This window comes from Hippoglossus stenolepis, chromosome 20, assembly GCF_022539355.2.
Source record: "Hippoglossus stenolepis isolate QCI-W04-F060 chromosome 20, HSTE1.2, whole genome shotgun sequence".
Classification (NCBI taxonomy): domain Eukaryota; kingdom Metazoa; phylum Chordata; class Actinopteri; order Pleuronectiformes; family Pleuronectidae; genus Hippoglossus; species Hippoglossus stenolepis.
Genome location: NC_061502.1, coordinates 4,159,662 through 4,186,605, shown reverse-complemented (window position 1 = coordinate 4,186,605; position 26,944 = coordinate 4,159,662). Strand labels below are relative to the sequence as shown.

The 26,944-nt window shown below is 41.1% G+C and overlaps 1 protein-coding gene across 2 annotated transcripts in view; it reads left to right on the top strand.

Moving 5' to 3' along the window:
• The window catches only part of disp1 (dispatched homolog 1 (Drosophila)), a 91,301-nt gene that overhangs the window by 40,321 nt on the left and 24,036 nt on the right, over positions 1 to 26,944 (top strand). The window contains exons 1-2 of one of the 2 annotated variants that reach the window (XM_035143713.2): positions 16,246 to 16,522; positions 23,279 to 24,032. In XM_035143713.2, the coding sequence (XP_034999604.2) occupies positions 23,320 to 24,032 (713 nt within the window). In that variant the 5' untranslated portion in view covers positions 16,246 to 16,522; positions 23,279 to 23,319. Of the gene's footprint in view, positions 1 to 16,245; positions 16,523 to 23,278; positions 24,033 to 26,944 lie in introns of those variants that run through there. The other variant, XM_035143712.2, reaches the window with a different exon arrangement.

Below are 26,944 nucleotides of genomic sequence, written 5' to 3'. Positions count from 1 at the left end.
ACTGTGTAACACGTACACACACACACCTGTACTCACACACAGACACCTGTAGCCCCTCTCTGCCCTTGTTTTACAGTATCAGTTTTCTGTTTGATGTCGAATTTGTTTTTGGTTGTCGAGGCTCGGTGCCCACAGGGGAGTCAGATGTTGTGTGAAGCGGATGAGCTGTTAGGAGGAGAAAGGAGGCACCATTATTGTCATAGTACAGTTTGTTTATTCTTAAACATGCCATCTTTGGCGATTTCTTCCGGTGGAGTTTAGAAAAGAGAAAACATCCACCATTCCTCTTTTCTTTCATTTTGTCTTTCTACACACACTGTATTAAATGCACTCTGTCCACTGTATTGAAGCCACCTTTGCGTGCATTTGTGTGTATTTATGTAAAAAGTAGCCATGCGTATATAGGATATTTCAAGGGTCCATTTGGCAAAGTACACATTTATCATGGAGCCCACTGATGTCAGACCTGCTGCATTCCCACCACGTCTCCATTACGCTCTGCTGGTACTCGCTTAGACACTCTACACCTGACTGGACACACACAGTCACTCATACACAAACACTTCTCCACAGAAAAATGCATGCAAACACACATCTGCACACCACACCATAACTCCACTAGACCCAGGCTAGAGAAGATGAAAGGTATTTTTTTTTAAAAAGAAAGAAACTGAAGATAAATGATTTCAGAAAAATAACCCCATTCTGAAAATTTAACATAATTTAATAAAACCCCTTTTTCCCCCAAAAAAGTAAGTTTCCTCATTTCCTTTTTCTTCTTTCCCTTCATTTACTTCAATCTGATTCAGTGAAGTTCTCCTGGAGTCTAAATGCATCGCAGGCTTGTTTTGCATTCGGTCCCTGCAGTGTATTTCAGTAATGAGACTGGATTCCACCCTGATTATTTTTACCATTCATGTTGTGCTGAAATCTTCGTGAACTGGAACCATGAACTCGCAGAGCATCCTTCAGCTGCTTCTCAAACAGAGGGTCTGGCAGCTGGCGGCTGGCAGCTGTCCTGACAGCGGCATCTGCTCTGCGTAAGTGTCTTTGAGCAACAAACTGTCCCTGCAGAGCTGTAAAAAGATCATGTCTCTAACCTGCCAGAAAGTACCATATTCTGTTGTATTTCTGTCGCGTACTTATTTCATTTAGTCAATTAGTTTCCTGCACTCTTGACAGTTTGTTAAATAACATTTATAAAAGATATGGATGTTTAGGAAGCTGGTTGATGGCAAACACTAAAGTGAAACTGTCTTTTAGAATAATTAGACAAGTCCTAAAACTGTTGTTCATTATCACTTAATCAGTCAAATAGTAGTGTTTCGGGTAAATGAGAGCCTCATTTCCTGAGCCAGAGTTCTCCTGGAAGCAAGTACTAGCTTAACTTCGGATTGGGAAAGTGACTGTGGAGCCACTCGATGATAAAATTGTATTTCACTGACTGAGGTGCTCTTAAAATAATTATATCCAAATTTAGACTAAAACTAAAACAGAATTCTCAAAATATGTTGGATTCCATCACTGAATAATTTGGTAAAGTTTAACTGGCTGTATTCAGGACAGCTGAATACTCTCCTCAAAGATACCACCTCACTTATTCACATGAAAGTTTCTTGGTCACAAACCCTCCTCGTTCCTGCACATTTTTGGGTGTTGAGTATTGACTAGAATCCTTCAGCCCTCCGAGCCTGTTCAGAGCATGCACATCTGAGACTTGTGGTCAGGCTCCCTGATGACTTCCTGCACACATGCATAAGATAAAATAGTTGAATATAGTTCTTTCATACTCTCCAAATCTTAAACGGATGAAATTCTGAGAGTAAAAAAACAAAGAATCATTCTGGGCGTTTGAGACACTCAAAGAATGCAGTCACTGTTTTACAATGCTCCTTTTCCAGTGATTGCATGTGAGGAAAAATGCTTTTTGAGCCAGTGTGCGTCATATGATGAACAGGAAAGTTGCAATAACCTGTGGTGCCAAAATCACTTCACTGTACTGGAGGTTTGGGAAGAGCTCAGTTCTAAACCTGCCTTTGCACCTGAGTCCCAGTCCTGATGCAGTTTTCTAAAGCTCTTTTGTGTTTCTTTTGTCTATGTGCAGCTTATCACTGTAATTCTGTTATCTTGTTACTTATTTATTGCACCCTGTGACACAACTTCTCTGTTTTATTTAAGAGAAAGAGAATGTGTGAGAAAGACGCAGAGACACAGAGGAGGCAATAAGGTGTGTGTGTGTGTGTGTGTGTGTGTGTGTGTGTGGTGTGTGTGTGTGAGAGAGCAGCTGCAGAGGCCCTGGTTCCCTTCTTGCTGGCGCACACCTCTCCACAGGGAGTAAGCAGGGCTCCAAGTGCCCTGAGCTCAGCTCTAACCGCCTCCAGAACCGGAGACAACCCTCACACACACGCATGCTTACATACTCTACATTACGAGCACACATACTTCTTACTCATGGGTCCCCACTAGTTTTCTACCTTATTTCCTCTGTAATTTAGTATTTTTGGCCCTCTGTATCATTTTCAGTTCAATTCAGTTCAGCATACCTTACTGGAATTAATAACATTTCAACAGCACCCAGGAACAATAGGCTAAAGAGGCAGGATTTAGCATAACAATAGAATTTATGCTGAGATATACTGTATATTGTCTCTATCTCTTGCATGCAGAGCAGTTTTCTGGAGCCAGAAAGCCATTTTAGTAAATCTAATTCACCTCCCTCTGCCCGGCTCTGCACCCCATGAACCCTCAGAGGGCCCTCCGAGAGTCCACTTGTCCTTCAGTGAGATGACACAGGATGAAGTCACTCCATTTGCTTTGGCACCGGCATCTTTGTTTCAGGCACTGTGGTGATGTGCCAAGGGCTATGTTCCCACAGCACAGTGTTCTGCCCAGTTCCCCGTGAGAGGGACAAGGCCATAAAACCTGAAGTATCGTCTGTGTAGCACAACAAATTGCAGCGTAGGATGGAGCGTGCCAAACTCGAGCGTGGCAGAAAACTTTTTTTTTTGTGTCTTGTCATCCAAAGAGTTCACTTCATTGTTCAAATCAACTATATTACTATTTTACCAGCCAAACACATCAGAACAAAAAAAATTATGGTTGACAACTGATTGTTGATTAGATGTAGATTACTGCAGGTAATATGTTCCCCCTTTTTCTGTCAGCCAAGAGTAATGTACAAAACATGCAGGCAGTCTGTAGCTCAATACTAAGATAAGATTAAGATGAGATAAGGTAAGATAAGCTTTGACCCCTTGCCAGGGAAATTCACATGAGGTCAGAATGAGGTAGACAAGAGAATCAAATAGGCAAAAAAAGAATAAAATTAGATGAAAATGCATAGAATATGTACATAATACACATGGAAATTATTATTATTATTATACTAAAATAATTATTGTTTAGAAATGTACTATACTAACTATTCTATGTTAAGTTTGTATATGGTAATGAGTTCAGAGTTTCATGCAATATTTGAGATCTGTCCAGCCTCATGTGAAAGTGACTGATTACATAAGAAGTTTTAAATGTTTAATAAAATATATTATCTTTAGCTTCAGGGAATTTTGTGATGCTTCATTAAACAGCAATGGATGCGATCAATATAGCTGCTTTCAGACATGCAATGGACTCTGCCGACCCTCCGTATTTTCTATGGAGGAGGTGCATGTGTGAACGCAAATATCAGAGTGAGACGCTCCACAGTTTATACAGACTTTATCCACCTGGCCCCCTAATATTAAGTCTGTAGAAATCCAGGAGAAGTCGATGTGTGAACACAATGGATTGTAAAGGTGTATAAACTAGAATTTATTTAGTTTTGCTCTCAAATATTGGGTTTAATGATGATTTATGTTAGTGAAAAGTTTTTGAAAGCTGAATCTAAAAAGATTCTGTAAAAGTGGGAAATAATTCAGATCTGATTATCAGATTCATTACTGGATTCCCATTCAATAACATGCTGTTGAGCTTGAACACTGTGCAGGCGGCTTTTTGTACCGTTTCACCTTGAACTCAAAAAGTCCCTGAGAGATTGCTTAGCAATAAATGAGCTGCCATTCGTTTTACCGCATGCTGGTGATTTTTCCTAATGTAATATTATTAGCTGGAAACTCTAAGCTCTTGCTCTAACAGTGTCTTGGCTTTGTTGGAGAAACAATAGAGAATAGAGGAAAACAGAAATGCTGCAACTTGTCTTAACAGCGTGAAATCTTGCAGTGACACAGGTCTTTTTGTCATTTCGTGGTGGCGGCATCTGGGAAGAATCAGACACCAAACGCAACAAAACAGACAGTCAGTATTAGAAATGTGTTTTGTGGCAACCTTTTTGTCACATTTTGTGGTCGGTCACAAATAACACATTCAACTTTTTGAAAAACACTGCGTTGGATAAGATCTGGCCATGTGATGGAAACCAGAGGAAAACTGAGCGTGTTATGCACATCCTGTCAAATAAAGTTTACCTCGTATATCAAGCTCATCTGTCCACAATAAAGTTGGCCATGCGAGAATCTTTGGAGAGCAGATGATGATTCAGATGCAGAGATTGTTTTTGAAGTGGCCTGGAAGTCTAGGAGAAGTTTCTACACTGACCTTGCCTGCATGAGTGTGGTGACACTTCAGTGACACTTCAGCATTTCCAGTACGTCTGTACTGAATGTAGTTTGTCTCTCTCGCCGCCGCTCCCTTCCTCTCACCCTTATGCCCTTTCCATCCTTCTTTCTCTGCCCCTTCCAATAAACTCGCCTTCGTTTCATCCGCTCTCTGCCTCTCCTTCACATGTTCACCTCTGCCTCTGCATCTCTGACTGCCAAAAGGGTTTATGACAGCAGGATGTGATCTCACACCTCCTTCTGCTTTTTCAACCACACAAAAACTCTCATGATTTTCTTTACGTATTTTCCGCGGTGAGGCCTTCCAGTCCCCCACCCTCTGAGAGACTGCGGCCCCCAGAGAAATTTGACACATGGATGCGATCTGTCAAGTTTTATCATTTTTTTTTTCACCAGAGTCCGTTTCTGCTTTAGATTCTCTGTGTCAGACATTAAGAGCTCCACTGTTCAGGCCTTTGTCTGCTGCCTGGAAATGCCTCAAATATCTTTGTCAGTTGCAATAATTTGATAATTTTCTTGTGGTCACTGTTTTCTTACATTATTACGTCATTTTCCATAGTGGAATCTTTCTGTACATTCTTTCTCGGGTCAGCTGAAGTAAGTCAGTGGTTCTTGAATAAGACAAAATACCCAAAAAATATTCACTTATACCAGCTCCTCAAATGTATATTCTTCAGTTCAGAGGGCTAGTCAGACCAGACAAGCAATTTAAATCACCTTTTGATCTCTTAAATTATGACCGGTAATTTTCACTCTAATCAATATATCGGAGATGTCATCAGTTTATTGCAGTGGCAGCTAGTGATACAGTTTATTGGAGGGGTGCCGTGTTGGGGGCAAACAAACTGAAGCCAGACTTAACAAAAACAACACAATATGCCAATCCTGTAGCCTTCATCGAGCTGCTGAGCAATGCTAAGCCTGCCACAAAAATGTCGCCTCATTGTGTTGTCTAAGCGACTGTGGCAACTTTCGTGCCGTTTGCATTTTTCAGAGAGATGTTTTAGGTCTCACACCCATGTTGTTGTCCACAGTACCTCTGTGTCGACACTTTAAAACAGCAAACAGGGAAAGCGGTAAAAGACATTACTTATTACTGACACCACATCCAGTTAGCCAACTCTGTTTCTCATAACAAGAGAGGGAGAAGCCCCAGGTGTTAGCTCGTCCTCGTCACTTGTTGCTGAATCTGTAAAACGTAAATAACCTGTTTTTCTTGGAGTCAACCCCTTGTTAAAAGGGTGTTTTTGTAAATATATTAACGGTCAGCCCGCAGTGGAAGTAACTCAGTGACAGCGGATGTACCTGAGACGGCGTCGAGGGTTGACCAATCACATTAGATAGAAAAGTAAATCAATACCAATTCGCTGTAAATAAAAGACAGAGTGTCTGGACAAGGAGAGCTGCGTCCCGTGGAAAATCTGCAACAACCAATTAAAGAGCAGCCTCAGGTCCTGTGGTTGCCAAAAGTTTAAGTATTTAAATTCACTCTCATTTGGCCGGAAGTATTTAGACAGAAATTAACCAAATACAATTTGAAAACTATTTATATTGCTCACAGGCGCTGACGGTCTATCAGGTGCATGGTGCAAGTATCTATTATCTGTTTAAAGGCTTTTTTTTCTCAGGATGTTGGAGACAATCTCTGCTTAAAATCATATCATTGAAGCAGAGACTGAGATTAGATAATATTAAATAAAAAATGTACTGTATTTATAACTATATAAATTAAATAAATATACCTTTATATATACATCTGTATAGTAATACTGTGTGTGTGTGTGTGTGTGTGTGTGTGTGTGTGTGTGTGTGTGTGTGTGTGTGTGTGTGTGTGTGTGTGTGTGTGTGTGTGTGTGTGTGTGTGTGTGTGTGTGTGTGTGTGTGTGTGTGTGTTTATATGGGACCGATAAACTTAATGTTATCTTAATTTGATCCAAAACCAAATAAAACAGTTGCGTGCCCAGAGTGTAACATTTTTAATATAGTTTTAAATTCTATGAATAAATTGGCGAATGACTATGGAGCTAAAACATGGAGCACATAAAGAATGTTGTCCCTGGTGTGTTTCCTTTACAGAGCTAAAGGGCAGCCTGTGCATATCCTGAAAAGCAAAATTTAAAAAAGGTACAAAACAGTGTTACAAAGCTCAAGAGAATACTTTTTGAAAAAGTTTCAGCAATTCTCTTAAACTGCACCAAAAATGAAATGAACATGTCTCTTCCCTCCGCTGAAGAAATTCTGCCTCTTCATTCTTGCGTATTCTCACAAATACAAAATAGTTTCTGGACTGGGAAATACACGTGTTGGCATAAACACGTGGACACAGTTGCGCAAAAATACCCCTGCTCCTTTCCCAAAGGGTGGACAACACACTCAAAGACACACACACTTTGTGTTTGTTGAGTGGAGGCTGGGGGGGATGTTGAGTGTAAAAAGGCTGCTGGCCGTGTGTGTGTTTGGGCAATTCCTCAAAGACCGTTGTCCTTTTGATGAGCAAACGCTAACTTCGCTCCCCTCAAAGCCTCTCATCCCTCTCTCCTTCCGACTTTCCCTCTCTCCACTCCGCATAACTTCCCTGTTGTCCTGTTTGTGTCCGAGATCAAACCAGGGCTCCGTTCAAACAAATCGAGATCTCTTCTGTGCTTTGCAGACTCTCCTCATTTGCTGGACTCTTCTGTGCTTCCTCTCTTCAACTGGATAATAACCTGCGTTTGCATACCATCCCTCTCCCTTCTTTACTTTCCCCTCTCTTGGTCCGTCCCTCCCCTCCCCACTTCTGTCCCTCTCAAAGGCAGAAGAAAGAAGAGTTTTGATGGAGTTGTGTCTTTTCCCAGACTAGAAAAGTTGCCCAGGAACTTGGAAAAAGAGGGAGAGGTAGCGAGGAGTGGCGGGAAGAAAGGCAGGGGTGATCCGTGTTAAAGAACAACAAAGGCCTGGTTGAGCCGCTCCAAAGCCCATGACTACATGTGAAATCCTTAGGAAAAACAGATGTAATTAGAAGGCTGAGCCTAGTTTTGTGCCAAAAGTGTGCATATTTTAATGCGTTAAAGCAACAGCAGTAAAACAACAGGCCTCTGTTTCTAATTTCTTAATACCGTCGTGTTCGTCTGCCAAATAATAGCAGCTTGCCAGTATTGATTCTTCATGCAATTAAAAAAACCTGATGGTACTTCCTGGATTTGTTATCAAAGTGAGGTCTGTTTCTTTCCAGTTATTCTTTGTCAAGAATCGTGATGGAATTCTCTTGTTTTATTTTTATTGTTATTAGATATTATTACTGATTTTTAACTTTGAACAAAATCTTTGCTCCCCCATCCAAACACCAAACTGCTACTTTGTAAGGGTAAGCAGATTTGAAAATAATTTTAAGATTTAAAAAAATCCCTTTTGTCTTTTTGCTTATCTCATAACCCCTCAACTATTTCTGGTGACCCTTGGGAAGGGTCATTTAGCCAATCTGCACAGCCGTCTAGTGCACAATCAGTCTCGGATTGTGAACATGAGGTGGATCGATGTTATTATGGTAGATTTAAAAAAGTTTGCTTGCAAAGTAGATCATGGACATTTTCAAGCTCAATCATGATATGAAATCATTACATTCACCCAAGCTTTGTTTGTCTCTTTAATTTCTTTGTGTTCTGTTTGCATTTCAGTTACATTGTCATTTGCACAAGTCATTATTTTTGATTTGCTGTGATCACAATAATATTAACTAATATATAAAAGGAAGGAAAAGTGAGGCATAGTAGAATCTCTCTGATTAAAAGGGCTCCATATTTAAGATGGAATACAAAACTTTATTAAGAAAATTTGAATACATTCTAAAGATATTTGATTGTTGTCTTTTTTTAATCGGATCATTTTTGTACTTTTGGGCTTTTTCTCTCCCAATGCTGTGTTTGAGCAAATTGTTTTAGCTCATTGGAGAAGAGTCAAGCAGCTCTGTCAGTTCTGTTAACAAACTGTGAGTTGAGTGATGGAAGGGACAGCATTTTGGCTGCGGTTCATTCATCTCAAATTGCTGTAAAATCATAGCACATTAAAATCATTATCATCCACAAATCAACAAGTATTATTGCCTTCGGGTTTTGCACCTGCCAACCCTTGTGAGTCAAACGTGCAAATGATGTCTTCCGCACCTTCGAGTTGCCAACATCTCGGAGAAGAATGATGACTAGAGGTGGAGCTAAAATCTCTAAAAGTTCTAACCAACCGCTTTCCCTTTTTTCTTCTTTCCTCTCACCCTTGTATCTGTCATTTTCTTTTATCTCTGTGCTGTGTATGAAAGGAAATGATAAGAAGCAGACAGATGGGTCATCTGGATGCAGCATGTCTCTGCACAACCACAACCACAACCACATGGCTGCCCCACTCACTCGTTCTGCACCCGCCTTACAAAGTGTCACCAAGTCCAGATAACCTCTGTTTGTCACAGGTCAGGTGTCAACCCACAGACGGCGCAGTGTGTGTCATGTCACTGAGCTGCAACTCATTTTTTATCATCAGAAATCTATACTGTGCAGCTGTATAATGCAGCTGTGTCATAAACCTGAACAACCTGTATCATAAACCAGACCAAAGGCATAGGCCTCACCAACGAAGTTTCAACCAAAATATGTTCTTTTTAATGTACTCACTGGATTGACTTTTCCAAAATACAGTAAAATAAATCTACCTTATGTACAATATATCTCTTGAGACCTTTGGGACTTTGGGAACCTATGTTGTTCACCAATTCCAAACCATCTTCACAGTGCTGGCCTTAGAGGTGACTTCCACACTACTTCGTTTTAGTTTTAAAATACATCACTGTAGCTTTAGTTTAAATGCTAAGTTTTATGTCTCTGGGGCACATTTTATGAACTTGCATAAACGGAGGCGTTGTCAAAACTGCTTGTGAATGGTCCACAACTCAAATTCATACATCAATGTTTACCTAAGGTTAAACTCGACATGGAACATTTCCTCAGATTGACTTTACCCTGTTAATCCGAACAGATTGCAGAAATTATTTTGAAATGAATTGAATTTATTTTGCCCAAACTTGACAAAAGGCCCCAAATCAAACCAACCACATGTTTACCTAACGCTGACCTCAAAACATAAAGACAGTTGTCGTCAGGCTTACTCCACAGCTCCACCATACGTCTTTATCTCAAGCACCATACATATAGATATACATACAGAGCTACAGACAGGACCTCAGTGGCAGCTTTACAAAGAAACATACAGTAGTTTGCCAAAGAAAAGTGAATCCATCACACCATCTCTTCACAACAAAGTAAAGCAAATGTACATGGGAGACACATGCTTCAAAGATTTGAAATGCTTTAACTTCCCCCATGGGCTTTTCAGGCAGTGATCCAAGAAAAACTTACAAAAGAGGGACTAAATGTTCACACATCCAGGGATTACACATGTGCAGGACAAAACGTCATCCACCACAGGATAAAAAGAGGAGGTCTGCACACTGTTAAGCTCCCAACTGATATTATTATCTAGTTTAACAGCAGCATTCTATCTACAGTTTAAAGTAAAAGATGCAATACCAAAAACGTTGATATAATATAATATGATTGAAACCCCATGTGTCCTCACCTACATTGGAATGACCCATTGCTGTCTAAAAACTTCAAATAAATATATAAATAAATACAAAACTATGGAATTCCACCCTGGTAATGAAAACTGGATGAGGTATGCGTGTTATTGATTTGTTCTGTGGCTGTTTTTCCTGTTCATATTTAAATTTAACTCTGAGGCATTTTGTCTGTGGAATTCATTGATAACATTGGGTTAATAGATTCAGAAAACACTAGCATAGCATAGTGGGGGGATTAAAACTCACTCAATGATCCTGACACTCCCAAACAATAGTCTTTTCCCTTGAGATAAAGCCTCGGTTCATACAGGTGCTGGAGGTCATTACGGAGAGCATTAGTCATCTTATGGCACTGCTTGAGTCCTGAGTCAGTTATTTCTCATACATTTTATGTATAATAAATGTTTATGTACAATTACCTTTTTTTATGGGATTCGCATTTTTAAGCAGGGGGACATAAAAGAAACCAAACTATACACATAAGGCCTCCTGTCGCTAAAATGCAGTGTAACTCAAACATAAGCTCTCATTCATGTTGCAGCCATTCCTCAGCCCCCTTGGGTCCTTCTGGGCAGACATCAGGGAGCTCAGCACTAATTGGGTCGGAGATGTCCGTCCTCACTGCCAAGGTGTCGAAGGGATTGGGTTTCCCTGTTTTCCGAATCTCTGACCTACAGAAGCCAGAGAGCAGTGTGATCAGTGCTGCCAGGCAGCGGCTGTCTGCTTTTTGTCTCAGTCTCGTATTCATCCAATCAATTACAGTTGCACCTTTTTCCTTTTTCTCTTTTGTTCAGTCAACAATCCACAATCACCCGAACAACACCTTCTTAATGCAGTCTATCAGCTCTCACTTCTTCCTTGATTGCCTCCCTCTCTCCTTTCCTTTCACAGGCAGACATTATCACATGCAGGGGTGGGTGAAATGCTCAGAGGGCTTCTAGGATTACCTGCTGCTTTCCTGCCTATGTCAAAGCACATGACAATCCAGCACCTGAATGCTCAGCCATTAGAGGACTGTTAACATGCTTTTAAAGCACACAATGAGTTGGGTCATTAAACTTCCAGGATGAAGGAGATTTTTTTCCCCTGTTTGTCTTATTTGCAGATGTATAGAGTTTTGATGGGCATACAGAGAAATCAACAATAGTTGTTTGGGCTGCTTTTCTTCTTCATTCAAATCCCAAAGTGAAAGGGACTGATGGCTATTGAATTGGCCCCGTAAAAATGATGTGAAACCATGATGGGCCACATTGAGCATTATTTTTTACATGTCAATGATTCAAAAACATCTTGTCCTCTATCTTTCTCTACCTCATTCTTTTACTCCCCCCTCCTTTTAAATTGTACGCTAAACCTGTCACTTTGAGGAGTTGTGGGCAATCATCACAGAGGCCGTTGGGCTTCCACCAGGGCCTCTGTCCTTCCTGGTACAGTGTGGCCTTTGATGTGGTTCCTTCTTTAGCATGCAGACCTTGGTCCAGGCTGGCAAAACCAAAACTCAGTTTCTCTAATGTTTAACCCCACAAATCAACTCAGTGTTAATCCTAGTGGAGGTATGACGCTGGACACAGTGTTGGTAGCGCTGAAATACTTTGGTGCTGTGATTTCAAAGGACTGCCCTGAGCTGACAGGCCGCATGACCACCATCAGTGGGCCGGTGATGGGCAGTGTAATAATTCACAAACTGCTCTGTCACTGCTGCACCCACAGGGAGCTGGCTCTGAGCCTCAGCAGCATGATATGAAGCATGTTTGGGAGCTGAAAATATGTTTCTAAGAGGCTGTAGAATGGGAACAAAACTCCATTTCTGTGTTGTTCAGTCTTGGACAATGGCAATGATATAAATCTAAGTGGTAACCAACCTTTTCAAGCCCAAATGTAAGCTGAGATCTACCACCCCGATATCTTCCAAAAAAACCACTTAGGATGGTCATATTTATTATTTTTGCGATTTCTGTTACAACCGGCTCAATGTACGAGCATAAATATACAAAAAGAAAGACAGTCATGCAACTTTATCTATTCAATGCATAATATTCGCATTAATATCTGTTCAATACAAACTATTCATCTTTACAGCATCTGTTCAATATTTACTGTAGCTTCTCAGTTCAACAATAAGTTCTGCAACGGAGCTAAGTACTGTATTTTTCTTGTATAAAAGTAGTCCTGTGTACTCAAATAAATACCACTACTATAAACTATGAAGCCTTGTATCTTCCGCTTCTGCAAATATTTCGCAACACATCCATGGATTGAGTCAACAGAAACGAGTGCTTTTATTTTGAAACGGGTACAGGAAGTGACATATTCGACAGATAAACATTAAAACTCCGGTGAAAGATCATTTTCACTGTCTATTCTGCTGTGAACCGCAGGGCTGTCTATCTTTTGAATATGTCACAAACATACATATTTGCAATGTACCCATTTCAAAGTAAAAGCACTCAAGCGTTTCTGTTGACTCTACATTTTTTTAAACAAGGCTTTGATTGTTATCGCAAGACCGGAAGATGTACAGCTTCATAACGTAGTGTCCTGGCATTTCGTTGAGTAAAGAACCCGACTTTTATTCAAGGTAAATACAGAATTTTTACCAGCAGCAGACAGGCTGCCAGTGTGGACAACACACAACCGCGACATTTAGCAGATCCACAGCGCAACCACAGCCAGTGTGTCCTGAGGGATGAGGGGATCGACAGTGAAGGCTTTCTAGATCTAACAGTCGCTCGCGATCAACCTGCTGGTTACCTCTGATCTAAAATATGTGTTTCAACATCAAGTGATGAAAAACTACACAAAAATATTTCTTGGTATCTATATGCACAAAATCTAAATGTTATTTCTTGTCAGATAAAAGAGAATCGCAGTACACCACAACAAGCTCGACACAACTTACCAGTACGGGGTTATTATCATTAGAGAAAACTACAAAGCACTAAATGGCTTAGGCTTTGACTGCGCCCTGGGGCCATCTGCAAGTACCTCACCACTGCAGATGATTACAGCTGGCTATATGAACCATGTCCTAATCCTGGTGGACAGCTGAAATTAAAGCCAGGTATGGCCCTCTGCCTTCCCAGCATTCCCTGTGGTGAACCTCCTCCCCTGCTGAGAGGAATCAGTTGTTTGTGAGCAAAAAAAAATTCCAGAAGAGTCTCTAGTCTGTAAATATGAGGCACTTCTTAAAGCAAATCAGGGGCCACTGATGGAACTGCCAGATCAAAATGATTGTTTTCCATTTGGTTCCTGCTTTGTTTCCTGCCTGAGATCACAATTTGTGTGTGTGAATTTTCCAACTTTGCAGACCTTATGTAGACTGCATTTTTATCTTCATAGTTATTTCCTGTTCATAATCTCTTAAATCAAAGTCATAAGTAATTTTGCTCTATATGGTTTGACATAATAGACAACAGCAGCAACAGGACATAAAATGAACACACACCTATCTGACCTCATTTATCACTTGAAATATTTTCTTTGCGGTAAACTGGTGTCTATACTCATATGTTCTGAAGAAGGGTTGAACTTCCTGAAACTCTTTTAAAAACTACATTATTGTTCATGAACTATCACAACTCTGAGTATGAATTGTGGCTTGAACCTGGATAATGAAGATAGTTAAATGAAAACGTATTAAATTCAGGATTTATTGACTTGGACAGTTCCACCCTCTCTGAGGTTTGAATGAACACAGTTATCCAGAGCTTTTGTTGCCTTGGGTGGGGATGGAGAGACGAAAGGGAGCATGTTCAAGTAGTTATTAAACTAAACCTAGAAGAGGAGCCAACACATCTGAACAGTAATCTATAATTTAAGTAAACTGTGTGTGTGAAGAACGGGTGCAGCCATATTAAGGAATTATGTGGTCGAATGTCAGATAATTAAAGGATGTTTACTGTGTCTTTAAGTAGGGTTGTTGGAAGCCTACTGTGGTCATTTTGTTAACATCTACTCAATAGAATGAATGCTATCCGACACTCCTGTTTGATCTACTGTAGTGTTTGTCTCGTAAATAAAATTATCTTGGGTCTGATTTTGTCTCCTATACTGGGGACTGTAATTAGCAAACTACAAGGTTTAGGGGGTTTCATTTAGGACACTGCTTTTTCAAGTCAAGATGTTGAACCTTAGTAAGAATACCCTAAATTATCCAGGTAAGATACAGATTTAAATTTGCTGTATTGACCAGCCTGTACATTTTGTTTAGACCATAATCCATCTGCAATATTAGTAAGTTTAATGAACTTAAAATGTGACATTTGGAGGAATAGAGTTTGCTGTGTGGATGATGATTTCTTTATGGCTACCTGGGAATTAGCACCTCCCTATAGTTTCCTAGACAAAAAGCCAATGGAAGTGTTTTTCAAGGCTTTAGGATAATTGCAGGAAATAAATATCACGATAATTACTTCCATGTTTGGTTCAAGAAGCTAATCTTCGCACATGGTTTTTGAAGCCTAAAAACAATCACCAGAATTACATTGCCAATGCTACAAACAAACTATATCACAGTCACATGACCTCAACGTCACCACTTCCAACTTATAATTTGATATCGAATGCTTGCATATTGTGCATAGCCTTTCCCTTTTTAGTAAATTAGTTTTTAAGAGCGGGAGTATAAACACAACAAGGCTGTAAAGGTGGACATAGTGAATATATTAGTTTGAATGTATAGCCACTCGTTGTCGAACTGCTTTTTTAAGACACATAAAAACATAAGAAAGCCACAGGTGGGGTTGTTACCAATGTTTTTCATGCTGTAGAATAACATGTGACAATAACAAGAAGACAGTAGTGTTTGGATCCTACATGGCCCGATACCTATCGGACTGAATCATAACACAGATTTCAGTGCCTGAGCTCTGTTCTGAAATAGTTTCCCCTGCTTTCAGTCAACATAAATATCACTGCACGTGCCCAGTTAACATTACACTTAACTCTGGTGGCAACACGCTCTCTACATGGCTCTGGCAGCAAGAACCATTATTCTACAGTTAGCTAGTAGCTCAAATGGTCAAAAGACTGGATGTATTTCACACAAAAGGATCCTGACACCCAGGACATTCAAGAAATGTTTCAAAGCAATTCCGTGTAAAGGGAGGAATGCGACAAACTTAATTGGCGACGCACAGGACACACTTGAAAGTAAAGGGATGCTCCTTATTTGACTGCTTGCGTGAATCCTGTATTAAGCGCTGAGTTATTTAGTGTTAAATGATAGTAGTTGGATTAGCTTTAATTTATTATGTAATTACAACAACTAACTAACTGATCACGCTGCTCACTCTATAACTATTTGATAGCTGTTAACAGTAAATTTGTTAAATTACAACTTTTATTAAAGAAAAAGGGTTCTTTAATGGCATCGTTCAGGGGAACGGTTCAGGCAAAAAAACCTGATACCCAACCCTAAGACTCTTTTAGCCCTATGTTGTCCAGCTTCTTATTTAAGACACGTAAAAGCATAACACAGTCATAGTGGCATTGTTACTGATGTATTTCATCTTGTAAAATGGGAAAATAAACACAGACCTTATTTCAGGTATCTAAACAGTAGCCTAAACAATAAAGAAAACTGTCCAAACTTGTTGCCAGGTTTTATTACGTATTCGTGCAGCACGAACGGTGTGTTGAAACCATATAGTTGAAACTAAATGGAAACCTCTTCACCTGTTCATTCACTTATGCACATGTGGGACTGTCCACATCTGTAAATCTGATATTTTGGAAATGTGAATAGCTTCATTTCCACACTCCTGATATCAGATATTAACAGTGTATATTAATAGTGAACCTTTGTGCTTGTATTTATCTTTATATATTCTTCTATAGTTGTTAACACTCTGGTGTTTTCTTGAGGCTTGTTGTAGATGGTTTTGGGGGTTTTTTTTTCATGGAAGTTTTTTATAAGCTTTGGCAGCGAGCGGGTTAAAGCTCACCGTGTGACCGTCCTATCAGTGCTGCTCCTCGGTGCAGTCCCAGCCCACCGCCTCCTCCCTTCCGGAGAGAGCCGCGGTCTGTGTGTGTGTGTTTGTGTGTGTGTGTGTTTGTCATCCTGGCAGGACACACTCCATGAGAAGCAGCTCTCTCTCTCTCTCAGAGACGTGTCGCTGCCTTCTCCCCGGGCTGCGCTGTTTGTTTAAGAGCCTCGCGGATATTTTAACCCAAAGTGGAGGAGTCCTGTCCGTGTGTGTGTGTGTGTGTGTCAGTCAGTGAGTTTTTTTTCTCTTGGTGGATACGAAGCGCCGCGTGCTGCAGATCGCCCGGCGACAAGAAGCGCGCAGGAGAAGCAGAAAACACGGTAGGATACGGTGTGAATCCCGGCTGCTCATCTACGCGTCCATGTTCTCCGGGCTGTTTTAAAAGGCGTGGGAGTGGGTCACTCACGGTGCGGGTTCGTGTGTTGGGAAGTTGCGGGGACAGGAAGGATCGGGAGTTGTGTGCGCTCCGGCTCCATGCGTCTCCTCTTGTTGAGTTCGGATGTGAAGCTAGAATATGTTAATCTCTAATAGAGCTGATGTTATTACACTAAAAAAGTTGCAGGACCACAGAGTAATTGAATACAAATATATTTATCATCTGAAGGGACTGTATAAGGAGACTGTATAAGAACTTACTCTTTGAAAAACATACATTTTTATTCAAAAGAACAGCTGTTAGGAACTTCTTTGTGCTCATCTTTACCAATTTACCTTGATCCATTGACTAACCCAACCCTAACTTAGTTCAGTATGAGGGCGTAGGAGGTAGAGCGGGTCGTCCACAAACCTGAAGGTCTGTGATCCCATCCCAGTCTCAATCCCAGTCTTCTTCATTCTGCCTGCCGAAGTGTCCTTGGGCAAGATACTGAATCCCCCTGTGCCAGCAGTGTGTGGGTGATAAAGTGCTGCACATCGATGCACTGTATGTGTGTGAATGGGTAATTGGCAAAATTTTAGTGGTCATCAAGACTAGAAAAGTGGGATATAAATACAGACCATTTATTACATAGTTACTATTATGTCGTACTCATCGAGAATCATGTCCGTTCTTAAAAATCGGCCAAACTTAAGTTAAGTGAGAGTTTACCACTTTATTCCAGAATCTGATGCCGTTTTTACGTTTTCGTGACTTCTTTAGTCTGAATGACGCTAATGTAAATATTAGGCAGGGAAGGTATTTGTTTTTCATTTGCTTGGACATGTTTCTTCTACTATTATTACTATGTCTACTTCTACTATCTTTTGTAGTAACAGTCTTAAATCAATCAATACAATTTTATTTTAAGAGCCCATATTCACAAATCCGAATTTCCCTCATTGGGCCTCACAAGGAAAAAACCTTGATCATAAACTTTTAAAGTGTTTTAGGTACATTTGCAGCATCCCATGTGCATGCAAGGTGTTTTAACATAGTTATAAGGAAGAAATAAATCCCTCTAATTCTTACTTTTATGATCCAAACATCATTGTATTTGACATCTTTGGGTTGATGATGATACGAACGGCAGGTTGACTCAGTGCGTTCCCCTCATTTACTCGGAGACTCGGCGCTGTAGCTTTGAGCCAGCACCATCAAATTGGTATGTATAACATGCCAGCTGTGAAAAAGAAGCGCCCTCGGGGGGTCAAATCTGCACAATATCTCTCCTGACAGCCAGAAAGTTGTCCAAAGAATACATGTCCTAAAGACACGTCAAGCGTGCGCGTACCTCGCAGGGACGACTGCCTGCTGTTGTGTATGTTGTTATTATTATTATTAGAAGCAGCGTGTGGTTATTAACCGTCTCTTGACTGATTCCTGGTAATTGCCACCTATTAGTTTTAATTAAAGGGATGCAGGATGCCTCGTCTTATGTTGCGTATAGCTGCCTGTCGCCTGAGGTCTCTCCATCTCTCTCACACCCCATAATCATAAAGTTCACATGAAAGACGGTAGAAGAAGCGCTTCGTCATCACCTGCACTCAACCAAACCTGGAATCATTACAAAAATGGGTTTTTAGTCCACTTTTTTGGGTGATTTAGAAGTTTAATGGACCTTTTATAAATTGTTTGTAATAAGGCACATGTGCAGGGTTTTTTTTTAGGACTAAATGCAGCCTCATCCCTTTACCGGAATAAATAATAATTTTTAAAGCTGCAGGTTTCGTTCTGAAAATAAGACACGCTTGCACATTTGGAGGTCAAGACAGAGTTTGAACTGTCGGATTAACTGAGAGTGATGATGTGGGATGACAAATGCGACAGTGAGGTAAAGAAATTCAAGGGAGGAAATCTTGCTTCCACTTAATATCCCTCCCTTGCTAGCCAGCTTTACCTTTCTCTTTTGTTGCCATTAATTACTACCAGGCTACACTCGCTGAACAGCGAATGTACTTTAAGTCAGTTATTCTGGCTCTGTAATCAAGCTACATTTGCATCCTGCATAAATAGATGGAGCTGTGGACGGTGCCGTCTTTGAGCCTCGGTTCCAGTCGTCTGTGGTGTCAGCTTTTATTTTGAAGAGAGACACAAGAGTCTGCCTGTGTCTACACAGACCATCCTAGATGTCTCACCTGCCTGTCAGCGCTCTGCATCGGTGTACGCACACACACAGTGTTGAGGCTGAATTCCTTTACCATCCAGACATCAGCAACACTTGGTTGCCCATTTATGATACAAACCTTATTCTTCTCCTATTGTTTTTATACTTAATCTCCATGAAGCCTTCCTGGTTCCTTCCAGCCTCCTTCAGTCATTACAGGCTCTTGACAGCTGTGGGAGCCGCACTAATGACTTCATCTGGACTTCCCTCAGCACTCCGCTATTCTGAGCACTCGGAGCTCCGGAGTTATTCTTCCTCTCATCCCCTTTTCTCAGCCCCTCACCCCCCAGGCACCCCTGACCCGACGGGGCTGTCATGCTCATGTTTCACCGCTCACTCATGTGGAGGTGTCACAGAGCGCATTGGTCACATACGCAGCATGTCTTTCGCTTGAGGTCGGATGGGAAAAACAGGCCAGTGTGATGTATCGCTTGGTGCTCAAATGCAAGCACATCCATTTTGCGGCAAAATATTTTTCAGGGGTCACGACGTATAGGTGAAATGAAAACCTGTGTTTGTGTGTGTGCATAGGTTTCTTGGAAGAGTAGCGAAGGTTAAACTCAAGGTGCTTATGTTACTTTAGAATCAAAGCTACTTCAATCAAAATAAAAGAATTTAATCCATCCATTTTCCTTAGTTTATCTGAGGTCAGGTCAGGAGTCAGTAGTCTAACCAAGGTATTCCAGATGTCCTTCCCTCCAGCAAAGCTTCCTAGCTCCTCCTGGGGGAATGTAAGAATCCAAGTTCTTCAACAAGACAAGGTCAAAACCATGAATCTGGCTGGACCATGTATGTTCATTCCAGGTTTTCCCCATATACACATAAAGTTATATACATTGCGTATCTCTCCTGCTGGGTTGCTGACAGTGTTGTCAGCTGGTGTTAATTTGGCACAACAACGGTAGTTGCTGCTTTAGCTGTGTGCGTTCCCACAACTGGGATGCAGAACTCTGCATAACACCTGACATTTGATCTGAGAGTATTGGAGCTGCTAACAGTGAGGAGTCACACACCATGATGATGCAGAAATAATCGTTTGTGCCAAATCTTTTGAAAGAGCAACAGCCAATGGGAAAAGTCCTACACCAACTTTCTCTCAATCATGCACATTCACGTTTGTAGGGGTGGCCAAAATATTGTTTAGTTTACATGTTGTTGCAGATGAACAAATAAGATACATGACCTCTAATTCATTCTGAAGTGGCTTCAGTGACGGTGACTGAGTGGATATTGTGACGGTACAAAGAAACCAGTCTTTACAGGATATGGGGGCAATGGACCACAGTAATCCGTTTAGGTCTGCAGCATCTGAAACATTATCCACGTCATCAGCCTCCAGTTCAGGGTCTTATCTCTTGATGGCATCACAGATAGTGGAGTCCCGGCTCTGTCTTCACGCATCAGAAGTGAGTAATTCACAATAAACCTAGAGGCAAACTCAAATATATGATCTTTTTAAGTTCTATGTGGAATAGTAATGTCAAATAGTAGCAGTCGCAGATGTGATTCTGGGCTCACTTCAAACATCTTGACATTTTCTTTAGTAACTGTACAGTGGTTAGAGCTGTAAAGTCGAAACCATTGTTCAAATGTGTAAGTAAGTACATTTAATTTGTTTTTAAATCACAATTTACATTACTTTTTTTGTTCTTTAATTCACCAAAAATTGAATTTGCCTAATCTACCTTCCAGTGTAATCCTTTGCCGTTTTCCTCAGTTTTACATCATTTTATATTTAAAAAATCTTTGGGTTTAGAACTGCTGGTCAGACTGAACAAGGCATTTGAAGATTTCCCCTGGCAATCTTATAACTTATAAATATTTATTTTACAGTAATTTATATGCTCTCTAATAACAATAAGGAACATAATTAGTGATAATGAAAACAGTCATGATTAGCAGCCCTACAGTTACTGTCTGTCTGTGGCCTTAAACACAGAGAAATGAACTGTCATGCCCAGATCAGGTGATGTGTTATTAGACAATAGACATCCATAACATTAACTGACAATTTCTCCAGACATTTTCATCATTAAAGATGATTTTAGATTATATTGATAACACAAAGCAAGAGTGGAGAGTTTGAACAAAATAATCTGGTCAAGGATGTTGCGTTTGTGTGCTGTTTACATCTTAACCACTTTTCCACCGCGGTTATCCGATCACGCATTTCTCAAAATGTTCACCCAGCCTACTCCATCTTGAGCTTACATATTTTAGAGGCTTAACAGCTGATTATTTTCATGAGTGTTTACTCTACTAATTATTTTTGTCAAATAGCGAGTTATTTTCACAAGTGGTGACAAAAACGCATGTTCCCAGAGCACAGTGTGAGGTATTAAATGTTTCATTTATCCAACCATGAGTTTAACACTGAAACATATATAGTTTAGTGTCATATAGGAGATTAGAATCCACATTTGACAAGCTCAAGTTGACTTGTTGTGTTGACCTTTCTTTGTGGTTAGACTGTATCCACTTTGAATCGCTCACAGTTTTTATTCATGGTTTGAGTCCAGATGGAAGTTACGTTACAGTTGTGACTTGGTTTCGTCCAGTGTTCCAGAGTTTCTTCTTTTGTTGGTGTAATAATTAGGTTTGCTCTGGTCAGTGGTTAGAAAGTGGCACTGGTAAATCAGTTGACAGACTTTTTTTAGGGTTCGGTTCTTGGGTTCGTAGTTCCTGAAATGTCTGTGTCTTCGGGGCTCAGTCTAAGAGGTAACCAAGAATTAAGTGATCTGTTTTCTGGTTAATGGCCTAGTTCTCTATTGACTTGTTTTTTTCTTGGATGTTTAATGTGGATCTACAGACTTCTGCAGGGCCTCTATGCAGTGCGTGTCCTCGCTCGTGTGTTCCACCCTGTGCATCTGTAGGTCATGGGCTCTGCTCTAGCCCACCCCACCTCGACCCCACATTACCTGTGAAACACAACTCAGCTGCTTTTGATATGCATCAAGCACATCACAGCACAAAGCTGTTTTTTTTCTCTCTCCACTCTTTCTCCCAAGCTTCACTAGACTAGCCCACAGAATCTCATTTTGACATCACCGTCTCCTGTGAGCATTTTGTAGTTCAGACAAAAGCATCAGGGCTGAAACTGTAGCATAACATGAACCTTTTCTCACCCTGGAACCATTTCCAGGGCAGGACTGATTCATGCTTTGTTTACCTGCAGTATATGAACACTGCCTTTTCATGCTGGGCCCTTTTCATGCTGCGTAAATAATAGTGATCTGAAATCAGATAAGTTTCTTAAATGAAACTGTGGCAATTCAAGATGCCACCGGGGTCTCCCAACAACTCTCCCTGGTTCACCTGGAGTAGCTCTGTCGAGAGACCTCCACAGAAACATATCTAACTTTACTGGACAGATGTCTTTTTTTCCCCCCTTCTTCTTCTTCTTCTTGCAAGACGACGTACCATTTTTGCTGATGGCCCTATCACCATTGGTTTTCATTTAAACTGTATTAATGAAGCAGACCTCCTATTTGTAGATATATAATCATATTAATATCTTTACTTATAAAGTACTTCTCAAAACAAAGTCACAGAGTGCTTCACAGAAAAAAAAACAATACACAGTTAAAAATAACAAACAAATAAAAACACAGGAATTAAAAAAGCTAAAAACACTAAACGTGTGACAGAAGTTCAGGCATGACCACCTATCACAATAATAAAACTAGGTTATTGGGTAAAATCAGGGAATGTGGTACGATACAACTTTTTTTATTGCCTAAAATTAAATAAAGCTACTAACTCGGCCTGCGTGTTATAGATGTGTTTACGTCTATAACTTAATTAGTGTGTTTCCCAGTTATTTATGACGACTACACATTAATGCTGTAATAAAGATTAATTTTATCTCAAGGCCGTCTCTGTCCTCCTCCCTCACCTGTTGCTCCTCATTCTGAGGACTGGTGGTTTTGAGTTTTAGAGAAAAAAAAGAAGAGAATGTTGTTTTACATTGAAGTTTTGTTATTTATTATAGTGAATTACCAGATGAACAGATCCTACATGAACACAGCATTTTACCTACACTTCACCTTGGTGTTTCAGTCCAGTCATCATCTGTCCTCTTCTCATACATAATACTTTCTTCTTATCTTTTTGGGGATTGTGAGGAACATCTCTTCAGATCCTCCTTTATGAATTTTATGTTTGTGTATTGTATCAGTATCGAGGATATGTGTGTGAATAAGCTGTTCTTTTCATTTAATAGATATTGATCTGAAAAGAATGTATCCAAAAGATATATTTAACATTAAGAATTTAATTAAAATATTGTAATACTGTGTTTAAAGTAATGCACTAATCCTTTAAGTTTTCACTTTCTTCGTGAGAAGATTCATACAAACTTGTCTGCTAAGATGAAGCTACCACCAGTAGCCACTTTCTTTAGTTTAACATGGCATTAAGACTGGAAATGAGGGGTCATAACAACATAAGCTTTGCCTAATGGTATTTCTCTTCACTTTTCTTCTTCCCTCCCAGAGGAGTGACAGTGTCCCTGCCAGGCCCGCTGGGAGAGGACCATGGCCCTGAGTGATGCGAGCGGAGACCCTCTGGCCTTCAGCAATGGAGGGCACCATCCTCTCAGCTCCAATGGCAATGCCCCTTCAAACACCAGTACACTTGTCAGCAACAGCCAGGACCCTCTCACAGCTGCCTGTAGTAGTGACTGTCTCTCCGCAGATGGAGATGAAGACGTTACAGTAAAGGACGTAGCATCTAAAGTGCAGCAGAAGCAGCAGAGATCAGTAGTTGTCCAGAGAGCAAATAGGCTGAGCCAAAACGGCGGGACGGTCAAACAGAACGGCTCCCTGAAGAACCTTCCACCCTCCTCCACTGCCTCCTCTTCCTCCTCGTCCTCGTCCTCCGCCGCCGTCACAGACTCCCAGAAGCTGGCCGGCCGCCACCTTCCCTCCAGCCATTCCTCGTCCTCCTCCTCTCCTCCTCTCCAGCCCCCACCACTCTGCTGCCAGCACTGTCACTTCCACTCCGCCTTCTGCTGCCCCTGCGGACAGCAAGACTGCCCGCTCTTTCAGAATCCAAGCACAGGCACCGTCCCCGGCTCGGTACCCCAACCCGGGACCACTTCATCCTGCCCGTGCTGCGCCTCTGCCTGCACATACTCCCACCCCCACTCCCATCCTCCTCACTCATCCTCCCCTCTCTGTCTTCATCACCACCATCAGCAGCGATGGCAGGAGCACATCCAGAGTCATTCACATGCAACTGGAATCAGGTACGGGGAAGGGGAAGGAAGAGTCTTTGTGATGTGTGTGTCTGTGTATGTGTGGATGATTGTGTATTAAGCGCAAACACATCCCCAGTTTGGGCACCAGGGTCTCTCCCACAACCTGCTCCCCTGAGGGATCATGTTGGGCCTGAGACTCTGGAGGAGGTGGTAACAGCTCAGGACACAATATTTTGGTTTTATTTGAGTTATTTTACCAACAGTTTTTCCCAGATAGAGGCCTGATGCATAATTTAACCACTAGTGGATTACATGGTTTTCACTGCCATGTTAAAGGAATAACACCAAGTGATTATTGGAATATTAATGCTCATATACAGCTTAATGTCTTGACCTAATGGTTTTAACTTATATACATTTCATGTAACCTTACTCTGAGCAAGTTTTTTTCTGTTTTAAGTTAAAGTGTGTTTGATTTTTGTGCTTCAAATTGCAAAAAGCTGTTTTTTGGTTGAATCTCAAGCTGAAGCTCTAAATCAACCAATCAAGTGTTAATCTCTTGATTTTTGGGGGGGATTCAATAATTAAGAATTCATGTTTAAGCAAAAAAGCCAATGATGAAAAAAACATTTGAATAAGTCACTTTAGGCTCCAGCAAGTTATGATAGAGATTCCGATTTTTTGATGGTTTGTAGACCATTGAAAGGGTCAGTAGAGCTCTTCCTCTTCACCTTGTTTAGTCTTTGATTCAGATTATTTCTGTTATTCAAATGAAGCCTGTGTCCTGAATTTCCCATGTTGGACACAGGCTTCTAGAATCATGTATAGTCCACTAACTGTGTGTGGAGATTGGAAGTAGGTAGGAGTTCAAGTTCTGACCTATGTGGTTGACAATGAGGACCCTGGTGTTGTTATACTGACGTTTTTGGGGACTTTTTACGGCTTGTGTGCTCAAACCTCCCGGCTGTCGGGATACAAACAGCCAAAGCAAAGTTTATCCACCAGATGAGAAAGGAGTTTTCCAAGTTTTTCTTCAAATTATGTGAAACCTGCAAGCAAAGCACACACACACACACACATGTATACACATGTGGCGACCATCCCTTCTCCGGTCGAAAGCGAATGTTAGCATTGAACTCACTGGTTGGCTAACTCCTCTTTCTTTCCTCAACTGATCCATATTTAGTGAGTTTCTCTTTTACTCCAAAACCACAGGCCTTCCACCGCATTTGAAACTGGAACCATTTAATGCCTTGCATAACCATTTGCATAATCCCGTATTTACCATCTCCACGGAGCAGGGGTGCAGGAGGTGAAAGCTTTGCAGCAGTAATTATTTACTCATGTCAGCTCCTTTTTTAACGGTAGCGGCGCGTTGTGGGGAATCTGAGAGATGAGACTTTATTTCTCCTCATTTACCCGACGTGGAATTTTCCTGAGTCAAATTAAGTCGGATCTCCCCTCATAACCATTTCATTAGACAGAGGGGCATTGTGGGTGGCACTGAAAGATGAGGTTTGTGTAGCCACAGTGGGTATGTTCACCAAACCTGGTGTGCACACATTAAACCCTGGGTGGGCAGAGAGAGGCAAAACAGTATTGTGTTGCAGGCATCTTCTCCTGGCCCTCCACTACTCAGTTTTTTTTTTCTTTCTCAGATTTTCCTCTTACTCTATTAACACTCATTCTTTCTTAATTTCCCCCTCTCTCTCTCTCTCAGTCTGTCCCTCCCTCCTCCGTCTCTTGTTCCACATGAGAATGGAGAGCAGATGTGGCGTGGGATGTATGCGTCTCTAATGTTGAACTGCTCTCTTATTTACCAAACAGGTCGCTCTTGTTCAGCAATGACAGGTTTGAATTACAGGGCCTGGGTTTGCTCCAAGACCTCCCCAACTCCCCCCTTTCCTGTTTTGTGTGTGTGTGTGTGTGTGTGTGTGTGTGTGTGTGTGTGTGTGTGTGTGTGTGTGTGTGTGTGTGTGTGTGTGTGTGTGTGTGTGTGTGTGTGTGTGTGTGTGTGTGTGTGTGTGTGTGTGTGTGTGATGCTGAGATTAGACATATAGGAAACAATATACCTGCCTTGGTTGTGTAGTTTTGCCCTGAACCCAGACATGAACAAAAAAACCTTCAGACCTTGTCTCCTTTTTTTTTCCAGTCCACCGCCCCTGAACTGACGGCTGCTGGAGTTTGCTATTTAAATATACCTTACACAGACTCACACACACACACACAAACCATGGTCTTCTATATTCCTAATACCCCTGATAATTTGAGGGTATAGAGTCAGACAAGATGGTGTCAGATATCGGTTTGATCTGCCTCAGGGCTGTGATTTGCCAGATTAGCCGTAGGATTACTTCTGTGATCACAGCACACTTATGTCTCATGCACACACACACACACAGTAATAAGTTGTAACATTAGCTCTTCGGGGAGACCTTTTTATGTGTGTTTCACAACAGGGGGATTTTTATGCCTACTGTTCTCAGCTTCGCAAAACATTAATCCATTTACCAAGATTAGCTCATTCTTTAGCTTCCTTGATTTTCTATTTTGAGAACGATCAAAAGCCTTCAAGCCTCAAGAAAAGGTGAGGAACAACTCAGCAGTTTATGTTAGGTGTCTAAAGAAACAGATTCAGTGATCCATCGTATATGCGTCGCTCTTTTTCTCCCTCTCTCTCTCTCTCTCTCTCTCTCTCTCTCTCTCTCTCTCTCACTGGGTCTGTTAAAGGCATTAGGAACATGTCTGTGTCTCTGCTGTAAGATTAGCTCTCACAGCCATTTCATGTGTATTATTTAAGATTTGAAGGGGGGTGTCCTTGACATGTCAGCTGTCTGGGTCAGGTCAGTGAGCCGTCAGGTTTTAAAAGCCTCAGGTGAAAGCCTTTAAGCTAGTGTGGAAATGGCTGGACCCCAGTTGTGCCACTGAATGTGTTGCCACTCATAAGCTCTGAGTTTCAA